The 20,789-nt window shown below is 37.1% G+C and overlaps 1 protein-coding gene across 3 annotated transcripts in view; it reads right to left on the reverse strand.

Annotated features, from left to right (window-relative positions):
- CDKL5 (cyclin dependent kinase like 5) overlaps positions 1 to 20,789 on the reverse strand; it is a 177,933-nt gene that overhangs the window by 108,039 nt on the left and 49,105 nt on the right. For all 3 annotated transcript variants that reach the window (XM_061408034.1, XM_061408032.1, XM_061408033.1), the window contains 2 exons: positions 5,906 to 6,135; positions 3,383 to 3,417 (listed from right to left, as the gene is read on the reverse strand). In XM_061408034.1, the coding sequence (XP_061264018.1) occupies positions 3,383 to 3,417; positions 5,906 to 5,969 (99 nt within the window). In that variant the 5' untranslated portion in view covers positions 5,970 to 6,135. The remainder of the gene's footprint in view (positions 1 to 3,382; positions 3,418 to 5,905; positions 6,136 to 20,789) is intronic.

A 20,789-nucleotide genomic window follows, 5' to 3' on the forward strand; every position in this document is an offset into this window, starting at 1 on the left:
AACTTCAGCCATAGGAAATGAACTACATGAATCAGCACTTCCATGTCCTAGACTCGATTAGCATCAATCTCCAGCTCTCTCTGGGAGAAGGCAATGGCACCCCACTCCAGTACTTTTGCCTGGAAAATCCCGTAGATGGAGGAGCCTGGTAGGCTGCAGTCCATGGGGTCGCTAGAGTTGGACACGACTGAGCGACTTCACTTTCACTTTTCACTTTCATGTATTGGAGAAGGAAATGGCAACCTACTCCAGTGTCCTTGCCTGGAAAATCCCAGGGACGTGGAAGCCTGGTGGGCTGCCGTCTACGGGGTCGCACAGAGTCCGACACGACTGAAGCGACTTAGCAGCAGTAGCAGCCAGCTCTCTCTATCCTCTCTCTTGCCTCAAGTTCTAATCACATCTCCCTATTTCAACTCCATTCCATTCTCCCCACTTTGTTATGAAGATGACCTCCTGGGGCGTCTGTGAAGAAAAGTGTGCTCTAAAACATACCTCCCCTCTCTTGGGCACTTTAAAGCAGACACACAAATAAAAAGAAGATAAGCGATGCACATTTGTATGGTAAAGGTCCAAGTCAGAACTTTTTCCAAATGCAAGTAAAATCATAAATCCCCATAAACAGCTTAACAGTCACAGTCATTGCTAAGAGTGTTCATATAAGGATAACAGAAGCTGTCAAAAAGAGAGTACAATTACATTTTTCTTTTTTAATTGGGTAGCATTTATTTCAGTAAATTAAGAACTGATCTTTGGCCTGGAAAAGCCCAATATCATATTATGTTCACAAAAGACAAGATATATCTGTTTATAAACATGACCTCTAAATTTCTTGCAAGAGAACACAGATTAAAACAGTGACTTTCTTTCATACTTGTTGAAATACACCATACACTAGAAATTACTTAACTATACATACAACCATAGCCAAACATCTCAAAAAGAGATCCAATTTATGCACAAGCAATCACACATACCTGTGTAAGTAATCACAACCAACCTGATTTATATTATATATAAATGTATTAAATGTATTAAAATAATACACTAAATGTATTAAATTATTATTTCACTTATTAAAATATAAGCATTTTATTAAAAATTTTGAAATTATGGAAAATATATGGGCATGATCACTTTACACATAATAGGCACCAAACAGAGGTTTATATCCTTTTTTTAAAAACTATACCGTGAGATTTCATAGATATCCATTTGTTTGATCTGAAAGGGTAAATCTTATCGGAAGCATCAAATCTTCTATTTTTGGATAGTCGGGGAAAGATTTGAAGGACTGATTCTAGCTGAAAAAAGGGTATACTATAACAAGTCTAATGATGAAACAACTGCAAATTCTAGAAATTACTCTGAGATAGACACTAATTTATGCTTCAAATTTTCCATCCAGTGGTATATTTTTTGGTGCATGAAAGGAAGAAACAACAATACTCAGAAAGCTGGTTTATGAGTCCCTCATTTAGTGAGGGGCAGTAAAAAGAAGTATTTTTTTTTTTAAGATGCAATTTCATTTGCAGCAATCTCACATGTGTGTGTTTTTTTTTTTAAATATGCACTTCTTCTAACTCTTCAGACAGACCATAAGACATACAAGAGCAAGAAAAATATGGGTTATTCATCCTTAGAGCTCAAAATGCCCTGCACATGGACAAAGGAATCAGAGCTCACATTCAGAGGTGGTTTCCTAAGAGCAGTGGCACTAGTTCTCATCCAGTCTCACTCTGAGTCCATCTTGCCAGCACTAACAGTGTGCATATGAGAACCAGGTTCAGTTAACAAGCATGTCTTAACAAATGAGTAAACCAGACGAAAGTATAGGGAGAAAGGTCACAGGAAGAAGCGTAACAACTGAGAGAAAATACTGTTGGAAGATGTGCCATTATGTATCAGAAATCCCTGGGTTTTAAAATTCAAGGAGTAAGACTAAGAACTGAAGCTTCCCTTGGCTATGTTGTATCAACAGACCCACAGTATACAAAAAGGGGTATTATGTTCATGAAAGACTCAAATTTAATTTGGACACTAATAACCCTGAGTAGTATCTATCCAAGAATATTTTTAAAGCTTCCTAAATTTAACTCAACACACCTCCCTAAAAGCACAGCACTTCACTAGACAGCTTTCTATTTGTTTAATTTCAAACTGCAGTGATATTTCTTAATTAGAAATTTAAGGGGCTAAATTTATTTTGACTATATTTATTATTTTAAATTCTTAGTCATCCTGAATCAAGAGCCAATAGTATTCAATTTTTTTTTTTTTAAGATTTACTGGCAGAGGTCTTAAGATAACTATTATCAGCATAACATAATTCAAATACCCAATTTCAAGAATAGAAAATTCTTTGAATTAAAGAGATATGTGATGTAAAATCCAAAATGCATCAGTTGTCATGAAGCCTTAAATTCAAAATGTTAAGTAATATTTTGTACAGTAGGAAAGAAAAAGCAAACATAAAAATTACATCATCTTTATGTGCGTTGTCACAGATTTGAGAGTTTAAATGGCTCAGACTAAACTGCTAAGCTCATCTCAAACATGAATCATATCACTATAAAATACCAAAAAAATTTAAACCTTGGTCTTAACAAATTATGCACAAAATAGTATGAGGCCAGATATTAACATTCAGACTAGCTATGCCATAATAGAAAAATATTTAACCTAATGTTTGAAATTGTTACAGCTTCAACATTTGCCAGGTTAAAGGCAGTCTCTTTAACACCAGGTTAAAGGTGTTGCTCAATACAGCAACACCTATGGAAACTTGAAATAACCTCCCTGAATAACTGGTGATTATTAACCATAGTCAAATAATCTATATAATAAGATTCACTTCAAGGCTGTTCAAGAGTGACCAACAACAGCTAAGAGTCATAATCATACACTATTACTTCAAGCCCTATTTCATAACCAAACACCCATCTACTACCCTTCAAAATCTGGATTCTGACCCTATAAGCAATCTTAAATTATTGGTTCTACAAGAAAAATATTGACTTCATGAAACTCCTCCTTGCTCTTAAGTTCTTGACATAAATTAAATCTGCCACTACTTTGATTCCTTCTCTACCACCTTTTCTCTCTTCCCATTAGGCAGCTTTCCATCTACATATAGGTCAGTTGAAAAAAATAGCACATGAGTATAAAGAACTAATGACTATCTAATCATGATAAAGCTTACCCAAAGTAGTCTCTTTTTTCAGGTTCCCATATTGATTCTTCTTTAAGTATCACCATCATCGTAGACAATGATGTAGACATCGTATACATTTTTAATTATATGCCCACATGCACAGAATACTACATTAGTTTCAAAAATGTTAAACATACACAGATATTTTCTTTTTAAAAACCATGTACTTACCTTATGCCTGCATTTAAGTACAACTCCATAGGCTCCTATAATAAAAAGAAGTGAACAATTAGGGACACGTATACAAAGTACAGCTCTTGGAGAAATCAAAGTTCTATTATATTTACAGCGGCTATCAAAATATGGAATAACAGTGATTCCTAAAATGACAATATTCTGCAGTGATAATGGAATGAGCCATATACAAAGAAAGCATGAATATTTATCATATACTTTTTATAAACCAAGAGTATTATTAGCAACTCATTTCCCCAACAAGCATGTACTTTTTAATGTTTCTCTTTTTAAGAAAAATTTTACTTCAGATGTTGAAAAATTTCTAGAGATGCAATTTGGACCTAATAACTTTAAGAGTAAATTAAAATTACCTCAAAAGATTCTAGGGAACTCAAAATTTAAGAGCTAATGGTTTCACAAGGGTAGGCTCAAGCATGGAGCCTATCAAATATGTTCTCTCTCCTACGAGACAATTAAATTCTCTTCTAGGATACTAGAATGTCTTCTCTGACTCGCAAAATATTACAGGTCTCACCTCAGCATTCCAATTAATAACTAGTAGGAGTTGCTACATTTTTGCCATAAATACTAAGTTCAATGGCACCAGCATAAGTAGTCCAAGGATCTCTGACCATCTGTAGCTAAGCACTCCCACTTTATTTGATATATTTCAAATGAGACACATCACTACCTTTTGGGTTACTTATCCTATTAATCAGCCAATAAACTATTTCCTTAAACCCAGAACACAGAGTTGACAGCAAGGAAATTGAGGCAAAAGTTATAATGTGAAAAAATCTAATTAGGAGAATCAAAATGTAATATACAATAACTGAAGTTGGTAGAAATGATTGACATTTACAGACAGGCAAAGCCTGCATTTGCGTCTGAGAAGAGGACTTCAGGGAGATGAAATTGGAAAATGTGTCTGCAACAGAAACTGGGGAACCAGAATAAGTATCCTTCAATTGGTCGAGATGGATGAATCTTATTATCACAGTTAGGATGAAACCAGCCATTATAGCCATCCAATTCAACTCCACAATCACCAGGCAGTCATCCAATCCTCACTTAACTGCCCATGTTAGTTTTTCTATGGGGTGAAAATGCACTGTTTAGGCTGCAGGGATGTAGAGTTTGCTTAACAGCTTTTAATTTCCTTAATGTATATGTATTTCATAGCCAAGAAGCATCTGAGGTAGTTTACAAAGGAAAAAAAATAGCAATGATGGTTCTGACTACAACTTGAAACTAACATATTTTGATTTATATGTTAGTCTGGTAGTTAGTTGTAGACCCTGAGGATGGGAAAGATTTAGGGCAGGAGGAGAAGGGGACGACAGAGGATGCAATGGTTGGTTGGCATCATCAACTCAATGGACATGAGTCTGAGCAAACTCTGGGAGATGGTGAAGGACAGGGAAGCCTGGCGTGCTGCAGTCCAGAGGGTTGCAAAGAGTCAGACATGACTGAGCAACTGAAAAACCACAATAACAACTGGTAGTTGTAGTTAATCTAAGCTAATCCCTGAGAAGAGGATCACCTATAGGTATACTAAGAAAAAGGTCATGATACAGAAAAACTTAGGCCCAGAATCTGAAACATTCCAACTTTGTTACATCCAAGGAGCTGACCTTCTCCAGTGAGTATTTTTACAGCATAAGTCTATGTAACACATTTGAAAAACAGTAATAAATCAGGTATTATAAAATTAATAGTAAATAAGACACTGAGAATGAATTTTATCTACATAGTGAATACCAATGAAAAAGACAAAAAGGAGCTAAGTGAAGAAAGAAGGATTCTTTTTTGTCTTCAAACTTCAGACCTTGAAGCAAATACGTAATGATTACACAATATTTTAATTGTTTCTACTTATTTGAAAAGGATTTATCAACTTAATATTAAAATCTAGAACAACTATGCTGTTGACATAGGTAATTGTAAAACTTCTTTTGAAATTCAAAATATACTTGAAAATTCTGAAATACCAATACTTTTGTAACATTGCTTTAAAGATATAAAGAAATCATAATTATAGTAACTTATACTGTTAAAAGAATCATTTATCAAAATCTCCATAAAGTTATCTTTAAGAGCAAAAATTACAAAAAAAAGAAAAATTAGTAAGATTTATAAAAAAACAAATTACAATATTTCATCAAATTGATGATGTCATTGATTATAAGTATTATTTTCTGTACTACTAGGAAAGAAAAAGTTCTGCCAATTAAATCATGACATGCTACTGATTGTAACATACATCCTGATTTCAGAGATGTTAAAATATGACCAAATCATGAGGCTCAGAATTTATAAAACGTGGTTTGTCATTCTCATAGACAAATAGAAGTCATTTATTCATTTATTTCTCATGCATTAAGTAAAATTTAACTTATATAAATTTTGAGTTAGTCAAAATAAGCCTAGCTGACATAATAGAATTTGAATTAATAACTTTTTTGGTGGTAGATATAATTGCACATTGCTCAAAACCTCAAAGAATGTTAAACTTACCTTCACCTACAACCCCAAGGATCTCAAATTTATTCATCACATTACCAATGTTAGGAATCTTCATGAAGACAAACTCCTCTTTAGATGCAAGCCACAGAACATGGCATCAAAAAAGAACTTCTAAGAAAGTTGTACAGTAAGTAGAACAAAAAATGTCCGAAGGAAGAAATATTCACAGGTTGGCAGGAACTTTCACATATTTGTCCTAATGTGAATTATTAAATGATTTCCTGAAAGAACAAACACAATTAAAAGTCATAAATTTTATTTCTCAGTACTCTAATAACCTATCCAATCTTTTTGTACAGTTCTTTTAAAACCATGTTGTTTTATATGCTACTACTAATAATAATAGGAGGGAAGTACCCAAAATGAAACACAGTCAAAAAAATGTACTTAACTATATTTGAAATGAATACTATAACTACACTGAACAAGCCCGGACAGGGAAAAGAATTAACCCCAGGCAACTTTTGAAAGGGATTCCCAAGTGGCTTAGTGGTAAAGAATACACTGCCAAAGCAGGAGATGTGAGTTCGATTCCTGGGTTGGGAAGATCCCCTAGAGGAGGAAATGGCAATCCACTCCAGTATTGTTGCCAGGAAAATTCCATGGACAGAGGCTCCTGGTGGACTACAGTCCATGGGGTCCCAGACTCAGACATTACTGAGCGAGTGAGCACACACACACAATTTCTGAAAACAGTATTTTAACTACATACTTTCCTTGAGTTAAAGAAATATAAACAAATATTATACTCAGTTATTTTTTACAGAGATATGAAACTTCTTTATGTATATTCTATAATTAAGCAAATAAGTAAACATACTGTGGATAATGTGGGTTTCGTCTCATTCTCATAAAAGGAAGTTACAAATATGAAAATTGGGAAAGCTTGGAATTAAGAGTTAATCATGTAAGGTCAGTTATTAATATATAGAGATAAAGAGATAGATATAAATGCATATGTAAATTACATATACGCATACATTCTTCCAAAAGGGTAAAACATGAATCTAACCATAGGCAGCAAGAGACAAGCCCAAACTGAGGAATATTCTACTCAGTAACTGGCCTGTATTCTTTAAAAATGTCTATGTCATGAAACATAAGAAACGACTAAGCAACTGTTCTAGAAAAGAAGACTGAGAGTCATGATAACTAAATATAATGCATGATCTTGGGCTGGATGCTAGACAAGAAAAAAAATTTTTTGCTATAAAGGGTAAATGATAAAATTTAAAAGTCTACAGATTAGATAGTGAAGTGAAAGTCGCTCAGTCGTGTCCGACTCTTTGTGACCCCATGGACTGTAATCCATGGAATTCTCCAGGCCAGAATACTGCAATGGGTAGCCTTTCCCTTCTCCAGGGGATCTTCCCAACCCAGGGATCGAAGCCAGGTCTCCCACATTGCAGGCGAATTCTTTACCAGCTGAGCCACAAGGGAAGCCCACAGATTAGATAATATTGTATCAATTATAATTTTTTTTGACAATAGTAAGGTGGTTACATAAAACAATCCTCTTAAGAAATGACAAGATGAGTGGTGATCCAAAGGTACACATTTCTGGTTATAAAATGAGCAAGTCCTAGGGATGCAATGTACAACATGGTGACTATAGTTAATAATACTCTACTGCATATTTGAAAGTGGCTAAGAGTAAATCTTGGGCTTCCCTGGTGGCTCAAAGGGTAAAGCGTCTGCCTGCGATGTGGAAAACCCAGGTTCAATTCCTGGGTTGGGAAGATCCCCTGGAGAAGGAAATGGCAACCCACTCCAGTATTCTTGTCTGGAAAATCCAATGGACAGAGGAGCCTGGTGGCCTACAGTCCATGGGGTCACAAAGAGTCGGACATGACTGAGCGACTACACTAAGAGTAAATCTTAAATGCTCTTCACAAGAAAGAATACATAACTATGTGTGGTGATGGACGGTAAGCAGACTTATGTGATCCTTTTGTAATATATACAAATATGAAATCATTGTGTTGTACACTTGGAACCAATGTTATATGTCAATTAAATTTTGATAAAATAAATAAGGCACAGCCTAAATCTCTAGAACAGTCTAATAAAAAGCTTAACAGAAAAAAATAAAAGGAGAATATCAAAGTTCTTAGAGATAATTTGCAAGTTAAACCAATTCAGAAAAAAATATGTATGTAGATATAGAGAAAGAGAAACAGAAAGAATGATAAAGTAAATATTATAAAATGTTTATATTTGGGGGATCTGGGTCAAGACTCCATGAAACAGGAAATTCTTTATATGATCTTTACAACTTTAAATCTGAAATTATTTTGAAATTTTTGTTTAAAAAAAAACTGTACTATCTATAAGAAGAACAGTTGTATCAACATAAAGTATTGGTTTAAAAGGAAGAAATTTCTTTGCTGCTTATGAAATCTGAAACTTAATAAATTTGAGTACCCTATGTGATATAAAGTACTGACACAAAAAGTGGCCGTTTTATATACTAATGGTAGGAATGTAAGTCTAAAGAGAAATATGTCCATAATTAAATGCCTTTTAAATGTTTATATCTTGATAAAAGTATCCGAAAAAACCTACAATATCATTCTTAAATGTGGAATATTTAGATATAGCCCCTTTAAAAATTAAGAACATGAAAAGAAATTCTGCTATTAATACTTATTAACATTACTATTAAACATTATCCTGGTGGGTCCCAGACAGCTCAGTAAGTTAAAAAAACAAAACAAAAAATAAAGGAATAAACTATATAGGACTGGAAAGAGAAAACCAGATTTTACAGATATTATTGTTTATATAGAAAATGCAAAGGAATCTAAAAATTATTAGAATTATAAGTGTTAACAAGGAGGCTAAATATAAACTCAGTATACAAATATCAACTGTATTTGTAAACATCATATACATAAGCTGATTCTAAAATATATATGGAAGCGCAGAATTCCAAGTACAGCCAACACTCTTCCAAATAAGAAAAATAAGAAGGCTCAGCCTTGAGAGGAGGATCTGGCAAGATACTCTCTACCGAATATACTTAGAATTAGAACTGAGCTATAAAAATTAAGACAGGGTGGCCTTGGCAGAGAGAGACAAAACAGCCAGTGGAACTGACATGAGAGCTTGGAAGTAGGCCACACTTTAATATCCCTATAGTCCACACTCACCTCTATGTTACTTCTCTGCTCAAAATCCTCCAGTGGCCTCCCATATCATTAAAAGTCAAAGTCCACATAAGCCATCAGGTCTTAATCTCCTATCCTCTGATGTCATCTCTGACTCTTCTTTCCCTTGATTGTTCCACTCTAGTCACACTGACCTCCTTCCAGCTCAATATATAACAAAGTCACAGTGGTCCCTAATGCTAAATATTTGTCACTCTAACACTTTAGATCAGATTTTTTATTGTCTGACTTTTCATTCAATATTTACCAAAATCGTTTTTGAAAAAAGGCAAGAAAACAAGGAGCGATTACTCAAAGAGCCCCCTCTACAAAGGTGACATTTGAAGTGGAATATCACTAACAGGAAGGAGCCAACATATGAAGATCTAAGTCAGTCACTTTCCAGGTAAAAGATGTGCAGAGTGTTTCTGAGAATGAATCATTCTTTTCTATGGCTGATTTGGAAGAACACCCAGGAAACAATAAATATTCCCCTCTCTGTCAAGAATGGTACAGCTCATTTTAAAGGAAACTAGGGATAAAAATTAAGTCATTCCTATTAAGAAGACTCAGCACCCACAAAAGTTCTATATGTGGTATATATAAAGAACATTTGGTCCCATCTATTCTCTACACAAATCAAGTAATGTAAACCCTGGGAATCAGAATTTAAATGTGTGAGTAACATATAACACAGGTGTCAAGAACAGTCTTTTAACTACCAGTATTCAAACTGATCCACATGTTCAAGCTGGATTTAGAAAAGGCAGAGGAACCAGAGATCAAATTGGCAATATTTGCTGGATCATAGAAAAAGCAAGAGAGTTCCAGAAAAACATCTACTTCTGCTTTATTGACTATGCCAAAGCCTTTGACTGTGTGGATCACAACAAACTGTGGGAAATTCTTAAAGAGATGGGAATACCAGACCACCTGACCTGCCTCCTGAGAAATCTGTATGCAGGTCAAGAAGAAACAGTTAGAACTGGACATGGAATGACAGACTGGTTCCAAATTGGGAAAGGAGTACATCAAGACTGTATATTGTCACCTTGCTTATTTAACTTCTATACAGAGTATATCATGCAAAATGCTGGAGTGGATGAAGGACAAGCTGGAATCAAGATCGCTGGGAGAAATATCAATAACCTCAGATATGCAGATGACACCACCCTTATGGCAGAAAGCAAAGAAGAACTAACGAGCCTTTTAATGAAAGTGAAAGAGAAGAGTGAAAAAGTTGGCTTAAAACTCAACATTCAGAAAACTAAGATCATGGCATCCAGTCCCATCACTTCATGACAAATAGATGGAGAAACAATGCAAACAGTGAGAAACTTTATTTTCTTGGGCTCCAAAATCACTGCAGATGGTGACTGCAGCCATGAAATTAAAAGACACTTGCTCCTTGGGAGAAAAGCTATGACCAACCTAGACAGCATATTAAAAAGCAGAGACATTACTTTACCAACAAAGGTCCATCTAGTCAAAGCTATGGTTTTTCCCGTAGTCACATATGGATGTGAGAGTTGGACTATAAAGAAAGCTGAGCGCCAAAGAATTGATGCTTTTGAACTGTGGTGTTGGAGAAGACTCTTGAGAGTCCCTTGGACTGCAAGGAAATCCAACCAGTCCATTCTAAGGGAAATTAGTCCTGAATATTCACTGGAAGGCCTGATGCTGAAGCTTAAATCCCAATGTTTTGGCCACCTGATGTAAAGAACTAACTGAATGGAAAAGACTCTGATGCTGGAAAAGACTGAAGGCGGGAGGAGAAGGGGACCACAGAGGATGAGATGGTTGAGTGGCATCACCGACTCGATGGACATGAGTTTGAGTAAGCTCCAGGAGTTGGTGATGGACAGGGAAGCCTGGCATGCTGCAGTCCATGGGGTAACAAAAGAGTCGGACACGACTGAGCGACTGAACTGAACTGAATTCAAATTGAGGGAAAAACTTAAAGCCAAATTGGATTTAACTACAATTTTATATGAATAATACTGATTAATTTTTCAAGGCCTTAAAAACTCAGACACTTTAGCTTCAAGTAACTAAATAACTTGGATGAAATGTCCCTTTGAGAACAAATACAAATGCTGGAGGGAATATTTCTAAAGAACAGCGTAAAAATCCCCAAGACTGAAGGTTATGAAGAATTACCTGGCTGATATCAAGGCAAAGGAATAGAACTCAGCGAGGTAATCCAAATCACCCAAAACAATTTTAGCTCACAGACACTTGAAGGAAGATTCAGAAAAATAGGGAGAAAAACAGGCTTGCTCTTGAAACTCATAATCCAGGGGCAAGAAGGTCAAAGGTAAAAGTGTTTCAAAATAAGAAAGTACGATAAGCATCATTCACTTGAAGCTGAAACCCCAAGAGCTATACTCTTAGGATAAAGGAAACCAGAAAGAAATCAGTCCCAGAACAAACCTGAATGATAGCTTTATGTCACGTGAGTGACCTAAATAACCCTCTAAGTGTCCCTTGGATTGAGGTGGTCCCACATTCAGATGGTTAGTGCCAACAGTTGTCTGGTTGAAAGGGGAAGCAGCAGGTGGTAGGTGCAGGGTGTGGGGGCAGCTGGCAGGAGGGTAACAAGAACACAGCCATCATAATATTGCTACAGATAATTTCTTGTTTAGCTCATGCAATACATAATCAAAGATAACAAGATACACATAACATTAATAAGAACAGAAATGACCAAAACAGAAAATGCCCCAGAAAAATTTATAATATCAGGATTATCAGACTTAGATTATGAGACAACTATAGAGTTGAATGAATAAAAACCCAAGGGTTGAACATTTTGACAGAACTGGGAGGTCTACAAGGTAGAAGAACAAACTGGGGAAAGAAATTAGAATTCCAGAACTGGAAAACAGAATACTACCATGGGAACTCAACACAGACAGCATAAAAAGTATACATAATACTTTTATTTTTAAAACTTAAACAAATTAAAAGAACTGTAGAATATCTTTCTTCCCCCAAGCATACACAGAACATTTATAAAAACTGATAATGTGCTAGGCTGAAATGCAATTCAAAGCAAATTACAAGGATTTAGTCCGAGGATGTTCTCTCTCCACAACGCAAGTATGCAACAAATTAGTCACAAAAGAAATAATTAAGAAATATTCATATGTTTGCTCAGACAGTAAAGAATCCACCTGCAATGCAGGAGACCCAGATTCAATCCCTGAGTCCAGAAAATCCCCTGGAGAAGGTAATGGCTACCCACTCCAGTATTCTTGCCAGGAGAAGACCATGGATAGAGGAGCCTGGCGGGCTGCAGCGGGTAAAGTTTCAGAGTCAGATACGATGGAGTGACTAACACTTTCACTTTTCATTCATATGTTTAGAAATCAATAAATAACATTCTTAAAATAATTCATGTCAAAGAAGAAATCATAATAAACATTTAAAAATAAAAATACAAATTCATGAGAAATTAAAACAATGCTTAGGGAGGTAATCAAAAGCCTTATAAATGCATATATCACAAAATATAAAAAAATAAACTAAGAATCAATCTCAAGAGGTTGTTTTTTTTAAGGAACAGTAAAATAAATCCAAAGAAAATACAAAGAAAGAAATAAGAGCAGAAGTTCATGAAATAGAAAACACACAAAAATAGATCAAAAAGAGCTGGATCTCAGAAATCAACTTTGTAACTGCTACTGCTGCTGCTACAGCTAAGTCGCTTCAGTCGTGTCTGACTCTGTGCGACCCCATAGACGGCAGCCCACCAGGCTCCCCGTCCCTGGGATTCTCCAAGCAAGAACACTGGAGTGGGTTGCCACTTCCTTCTCCAATGCATGAAAGTGAAAAGTGAAAGTGAAGTAGCTCAGTCGTGTCTGACTCTTAGCGACCCCATGGACTACAGCTACCAGGCTCCTCTGTCCATGGGATTCTCCAGGCAAGAGTACTGGAGTGGGGTGCCATTGGCTTCTCCGAACTTTGTAACTAATCAAGGATGAATGAGAACTCAGCCCCAGTCAACACACTAAACTCTAGCTTTATATCAGTATTACCTTAAGCAGAGAACCCAGCCATACCATACCAGTCTTCTGATCTACAGAACTGTGAGGTAATATATGGGTGCTGTTTTAAACAACTAAGCTTGTAGTGTTGTTGCTGTTAAGTCACTCAGTCTGTCCAACTCTTTGCAACCCCGTGGACTGCAGCACACCAGGCTCCCCTGTCCTTCACTATCTCTTAGTTTCCTCAAATTCATGTCCATTGAGTTGGTTATGCTATCTAACCATCTCATCCTCTGCCACCCCCTTCTCCTTTTGCCCTCAATCTTTCCCAGCATCAGGGTCTTTTCCAGTGAGTGGGCTCTTCACATCAGGTGGCCAAAGGATTGGAGCTTCAGCTTTAGCATCAGTCCTTCCAGTGACTATTCATGGTTGATTTCCTTTAGGATGGACTGGTTTGACTCCTTGCAGTGCAAAGGCCTCTCAAGAGTCTTCTCTAACACTAAAGTTCAAAAGCATCAACTCTTCGGCACTCAGCCTTTCTTATGGGCCAGCTCTTACATCTGTACATGACTACAGAAAAACCATAGCTTTAACTATATGGACCTCTGTCGTCAAAGTGATCTGTCTGCTTTTTTAATACACTGTCTAGGTTTGTCATAGCTTTCCTTCCAAGGAGCAAGTGTCTTCTCATTTCATGGCAGCAGTCACTGTCCCCAGTGATTTTGGAGCCCAAGTAAATAAAATCTGTCATTTCTTCTACTTTTCCCCTTCTATTTACCATGAAGTGATGGGACCGGATGCCATGATCTTAGATTTTTGAATGTTGAGTTTTAAGCCAGCTTTTTCACTCTTCTCTTTCACCTGTATCAAGAGGCTCTTTAGTTCTTCCTTGCTTTCTGCCATTAGAGTGGCATCATCTCCATATCTGAGGTTTTTGATATTTCTCAGAGCAATCTTGATTTCCTTTATACATAGTTTTTATAACAGGTAAAGCTGAATTACAAACTATATTGGCTAGATATGCATATATAAGTGGTAAATCTATTAAAAGAATAAGTAATCAAGGAAGTGTTTCTTTTAAAAATGAGGATATTAATTAGCTCCAGGGAGGAGTTGAGATTGATAACATAAGAGGGCTTTCTGGGAAACTGGTAATATTCTATTTCTTGACTTGAGTGATAGCTAAATATACATTAGAGTGTAAATTTGTTTTACCTACTTCTGTGTTGTATTTCACAATAAAACAAGGTTTTAACAAGTCAAAAATAATTCTGATAATGACATCATACATAAATAGTTTCATGGCATTTATATGGAGGCAAAAGATAATTTTTATCAAAGATAGAGCATTTCAATATTACATCAATCAAAAAAAAAGTTTAATTGAACTATCTCTCTCCAGACTCCATATAATCCCATGTGTCTAGTGTTGGGTATCAACAGCAAAACCAAAAACTCCCAGTGACAGATAATCTGGATGATGACCACACTCCAAAATCATGCCAGATGAGGAGCTGGTGAGGAAACTGGACAAGATACGCCTCAATGAGAGATGACTGGCATCCCAATGTGTGAAAACTCTTTGAAAAAGAGGGAATCAAGCAGGTGATTTGGGTTATTTCAGGGGGAATAACTAAGATCAGTGGTAGTAAAGTGGTAAAAAGCAGACATACCAGTACAGTAGTGATTTGGACAATGATGAACCATTGATGGTTATTCATTCTATAAATATCTGTCAGACACCTACACTGGGCCAGCCCACCAGATGCTTCAGGAGACAAACACAGCCCCTGCTCCCATGGAGACAATGAGGAAGACAGACAATAAACAAACAAATTTGATCATTACAGATAGTGACAATTATTATGAAGGAAAGAAAACAGTCATATGGTAGAGAGTTTTGGAGACTGAAAGGGGCAGGGGGGTGGGCAGGTAGATAAGGTAGTCTGGGAAAGGCCTATATGGGGAGGTGAAATTTCAATGAAATCTGCTTAATGTCAAGAAGCAAGTCATGGGAACAGGGATGTGAGAAGAGCATTCAAGGCAATACAGAGTCCTGAAGTGATGTGAAGTCACTCAGTTATGCCTGACTCTTTGCTTCTCCACAGACGTAGCCCGCCAGGCTCCTCTGTCCATGGGATTTCCCAGGCGAGAATACTGGAGTGGGTTGCCATTTCCTTCTCCGGGGGATCTTCCTGACCCAGGAATCGAACCCAGGTCTCCGGCATTGTAAGCAGACGCTTTACTGTCTGAGCCACCAGGGAAGTCACAGAGTCTTAGAGAGCTTGATAAATTCAAGAAACAGAGAAGCTCTGTAATCCAAAGCACAGAAGACTGGCAGGGGACCTGCAGGGAGCAGGAAGAGGCCACTGGAAGCAGTTTAGCCTTGCCATGCTAGAAAAGAGTCATGTACAAGAGTCATGTACTAAATTAGATGTCCTCTAAGGTCCCTTCCAATAAAAAGATTGTAAAAATCTCTCAAAAATTGTTTGAGCTTTTCATTACTATTAACTTTGTAAATAACAGAATGATTTTTAAAGTGTATTTGTCTTTAGCTCAGTTGGTAAAGAACTTGCCTGCAAGGCAAGAGACCCGGGTTCAATTCCTGTGTTGAGAAGATCCCCTGGAGAAGGAACTGGCAACCCACTCCAGTATTCTTGCCTGGGAAATCCCATGGGCAGAGAAGCCTGGCAGGATACAATCCATGGGGTCGAAAAGTCGGACACAACTAAGTGACTAAACCCCCATCTTGAACTAAGAAATACACCTAAAATTAAGCAATCTTGTCTCTGCATTGGCAAGTATGTACCTACAAAAACTGAGAGAAATATAAGGCTTATAATTTATTTCATATATTACTAGTATTGATTTAAGGGCTGCTTGAGCCTTAAATGTTTCCTTTGTTGCTGAAATTATAATCTTCATCTCAATGGGTCTTTTCTTCTTCTGAAAGAAAGCACAAAATCAGATGAATCATGAGTTTTGTTTTCATTTCTGGCATTGTTTTTATACATACAAATGAGAGAATCATTTTGTCACTGAAATTGGACAGGAATGGATGTGGTACACAACAAAACTTCTGCTATAATAAGAGAGTTCAAATGGTTTGAAATTTGAAACTCGTGATCCATGTATGGAAAGAAATCCTTTCCGTGGAAAGCACACCCTTATGAAAAAGCATCCTACTCTCTTACAGAGAATTCTCCATATTGACTATAGGTGAAGAGATAATGCACTCCTACTTAGTTTTCTTCCTAAATAGGACCATCTGACACAATTAATAAGATCTTCATTTTGCTTTATTCCTCCAATAGTGAAGAGTAATCTATCAATCCATTCTCTGTAATTCAGTTCTCATAATTAAATCAAACTGATATTTGACTATCATGAGCAATATACACACGGTTTAATAGAATAAAAATTTCTAATTGTGAAACATGTATCTTACCTCCCCTTTACCCTTAGGGTCTTTCCACAAGTCAGGGAATCCAGTGCCAAGTCAATGTATCTCTTACCCAGTTACCTGATATTTCTCCTAGTACTGCCAAACCTGTTAAACTCCCAGCCCTTCCTGAGAATCTGAGGACCTCAAGGTTCAGATTTTTAAAAAAGAACTAAACTGGGATCAGAGAAATTCAGAGTTCACACTAACATTGTACTGTTTAAGAAACACTATTGGTTTAAAAGGTTTTGAAAGCCCTTGCATGAAAATGTATCAATTTTAACATGGTTTTTATGGGGTAACTTGTTCTGATCTCTAAACTTTAAACAACTGAATTTAGAACAAACTTACAGAAGTTGAGAACCATTTTACTGTGTTGATGTGGATCAGAAAATGTGGTCTGTTATTGTCCTCTACTACTACAATCATGCGAAATGCCAGACTAGATGAATCACAAGTTGGAATCAAGACTGCCAGGAGAAATATCAACAACTTCAGATATGCAGATGATACCACTCTAATGGCAGAAAGCAAAGAGGAACTAAAGAGACTCTTGATGAAGGTAAAAGAGGAGAGTGAAAAAGCTGGCTTAAAACTCAACATTCAAAAAACTAAGATCATGGCATCTGGTCCCATCACTTCATGACAAAGAGAAGGGGAAAAAGTGGTAACAGTGACAGATTTTATTTTCTTGAGCTCCAAAAGCACTGTGGATGGTGACTGCAGCCATGAAATTAAGACACTTGCTCCTTGGAAGGAAAGCTATGACAAACCTAGACAGTGTTTTAAAAAGCAGAGACATCACTTGGTTGACAAAGCACCATATAAGCCAAAGCTATGGTTTTACTGTAGTCATGTACGGATGTGAAAGTTGGACCATAAAAATGTCTGAACACTGAAGAACTGATGCTTTGGAATTGCAGTGCTGGAGAAGCCTCTTGTGGAGAAGGCAATGGCAACCCACTCCAGTACTCTTGCCTGGATAATCCCATGGGCAGAGGAGCCTGGTAGGCTGCAGTCCATGGGGTCGAGAAGAGTACTGGAGTGGATACACGACTGATCGACTTCACTTTCACTTTTCACTTTCACGCATTGGAGAAGGAAATGGCAACCCATTCCAGTGTTCTTGCCTGGAGAATCCCAGGGACGGCGGAGCCTGGTGGGCTGCCGTCTATGGGGTTGCACAGAGTCGGACACGACTGAAGCGACTTAGCAGCAGCAGCAGCAGCCTCTTGAGAGTCCCTTGGACTGTAAGATCAAACCAGTCAATCCTAAAGGAAATCAACTCTGAATATTCATTGGAAGGACTGATGCTGAAGCTGAAGCTCCAATACTTTGGCCACTTGATTCGAAGAGCAGACTCATTGGAAAAGATCCTGATGCTGGCAAAGACTGAGGGCAAAAGGAAAAGGGGGCAGCAGAGGACAATTTGGTTAGATAGCATCACTGACCCAATGGACATAAATTCAAGCAAACTGGGAGAGACAGTGAAGGACAGGGGAGCCTGGTGTGCTGCACTCCATGGGGTTGCAGTGTCAGACATGACTGAGCAACTGGAAAACAATCCCCCCCAAAATTAAAAACAAACCAACCAAAAACCCCTCACCAACCAAACCGACAAAACACACTCTCTTTCCCAGATGGAAAAAAAAAAAAAAGAAAGAGAAGGAACTGAAAGCCAAAACCACTGAAGAATACCTATGGACTTCAAATGAATTCACGACCATTGGCCTAGGTACATTTCATATCTGAAAAGCTTTAAGACTTTGGAGATCAGACTGTGAACCTCAGTGGTCTTGGGAAAGCCACAGGGAAAAAAAGAGAACAAAGACTGACCTAGAACAAATATAGTCATATTTTTTCAGAAAGGGTAAATCAATATATTCTTCAAACTCCAAAGCTGAGAACTTAAAAGTAAGCTATCATTCAATATGTCTTGAGAGTTAACTATATGCCAGGCATAATGACAGACACTGAGAACATATTGGTAAAGAAAATAAACAAAAACCCCTTATTTCAGGGAGTTTATCAAAGAATCGCACAGTAAGTGTAAATTGCAAATATAAGTGCTATGAAAAAGACATATAAGCTCTACAAGGGCTTGTACAAGTTTTTCTACCTAATTAGGGAGGGTTGGCTTTTCCAGAGAAAAGTTTCAGTGAGCTGAGATCGCCAGGACAATCAGACATAAACTTACAGAGAGGGATGATTTATGCAAAAATCCCAACTGGGGAAGGAACATGGCAGACAGAAAAGATAGCAAGGGTTGGGTGGTTAATAACCCAGTACAAGGTGAGGCTGGAAAAAGAGCAAGTTGTTTAAGTAGTTTTATCTTTATCGTGAGACGGAGTCACTGGAGGGTTTTGAACAAGAATGGGAGGTGGGTTTGAGGGTAGAATGACAATCAGATGATTTTCATTTTGGAAAGATCACACAAGCTACAGAGTAGAGAAAGGCTCTGTGCCTCAAAAGGGAGCTATCAATTTGGGGGTATAACAACTAGGGAGCCACTGCAACCACCCAGGTGAAAGGATAAAGGTGGGATGGACTATAAATAGGTACCCATGAAGCGAGATGGATAGATTCAGGATATATTTGGATAGGAAGCCAATACAGCTGGGAATGGATTAGAGAGGGGAAGTGAGGGAAAAAGAAATCAAAGATAACTTCTTGGTTTGGCACTTGGGCTCTAAGTAGATGAAGGCTGTTGCTTCTTGATATGAGGAAAACTAGAAGAGGAGCAGGTTAAGGGAAGGGAAGAAATTCAAGATCCCATTTTAGGCATGTTAAGTTTGAGTTTACATATCCATAAAATGAAAAAGGCAAAAATCAAAGGGAAAAGAGAAATTTTAAAAAGAGGAAAAGAACCTGCAACTTACACCACAAAAAGGTAAAACACATAACACATAAAAGGTATAACACATAAAAGGAACCTATTGCTCGATAAGAGGGGCATAAGCCCAATTTTTTAAATGGGCAAAGTGATATGAACAAATAGTTCCAGAAGAGGAAACACAAATGCCTCTTAAACATATAAAAAGTCACTTGACTTTAGATATAATAAAAACTGAAGATTCAAACTATACTGAGATACAGTTTTTTAGGTTAGCAAAGACCAAAACTAACATACCATGTTGATGAGAGCATGAGGGAATTAAGCTTGCTCATATATTGCTGGTGGGAATGTATATATACTGACACAATTTTTTGGAAACCATTTGATATCTTTCAAAAGTAAAAACAAATACGTTCTAATGACACAGAAATTATATTTCTAGGAATTTATCCTCAGAAAACAGATACACATATACATGATAAAGATATTTTATTCACTGCTGCATTGTGTGTAAAAGCAGTAAGAATGGAAACTACCTAAATATCAAGAGAGGCCTGGTGAAATGAACTATGGTACATCCATTCAGTTATTTTAAGCTAGAGATGGAAGTTAAGTACTCTAATATAGCATTTCACAAATTTGAATTTTCTCAATTTATTTTCCAATAAATCAAAATTATGCTTAAAATTCTTTTCTAATTAAATACCACTTATATCTGTTTTGTACATTCTTTTTATACATGATATATCTGAAAAAGGAGGTTTATGGATGTGAGAGTTGGACTGTGAAGAAAGCTGAGCACCGAAGAATTGACACTTTTGAACCGTGGTATTGGAGAAGACTCTTGAGAGTCCCTTGGACTGCAAGGAGATCCAACCAGTTCATCCTAAAGGAGATCAGTCCTGGGTGTTCATTGGAAGGACTGATGCCAAAGCTGAAACTCCAATACTTTGGCCACCTCATGTGAACAGTTGACTCATTGGAAAAGACCCTGATGCTGGGAGGGACTGGAGGCAGGAGAAGGGGACAAGAGAGGATGAGATGGCTGGATGGCATCACTGACTCGATGGACATGAGTTTGGGTAAACTCCGGGAGTTGGTGATGGACAGGGAGGCCTGGAGTGCTGCGATTCATGGAGTCGCAAAGAGTCGGACACGACTGAGCGACTGAACTGATTCCTATTTTTGGAAATTTGAAATATCTACTAATTGAAAAAGATATAAGTACATGGCAGAGTTGATTAGTCCTGAAGACATCAAATATTTTCAAACACTGTCAATAATCTGAAAAATTCACAAAGGTTGCTTCCAGGCTAAACAATGTTATTGCTGTCACAGACTGATGTTATCAATTCTCCAGATTCATGGTAGGCTGAAAATTTACAGCAGAAAGATTCTAAATCCTGGGTGTCTCTCACCAAGCCAAAGTATCAGCTTTATGGTTGACCTTGCTGCTGCT

The sequence above is a fragment of the Bos javanicus genome, chromosome X (assembly GCF_032452875.1).
Source record: "Bos javanicus breed banteng chromosome X, ARS-OSU_banteng_1.0, whole genome shotgun sequence".
Taxonomy (NCBI): Eukaryota; Metazoa; Chordata; class Mammalia; order Artiodactyla; family Bovidae; genus Bos; species Bos javanicus.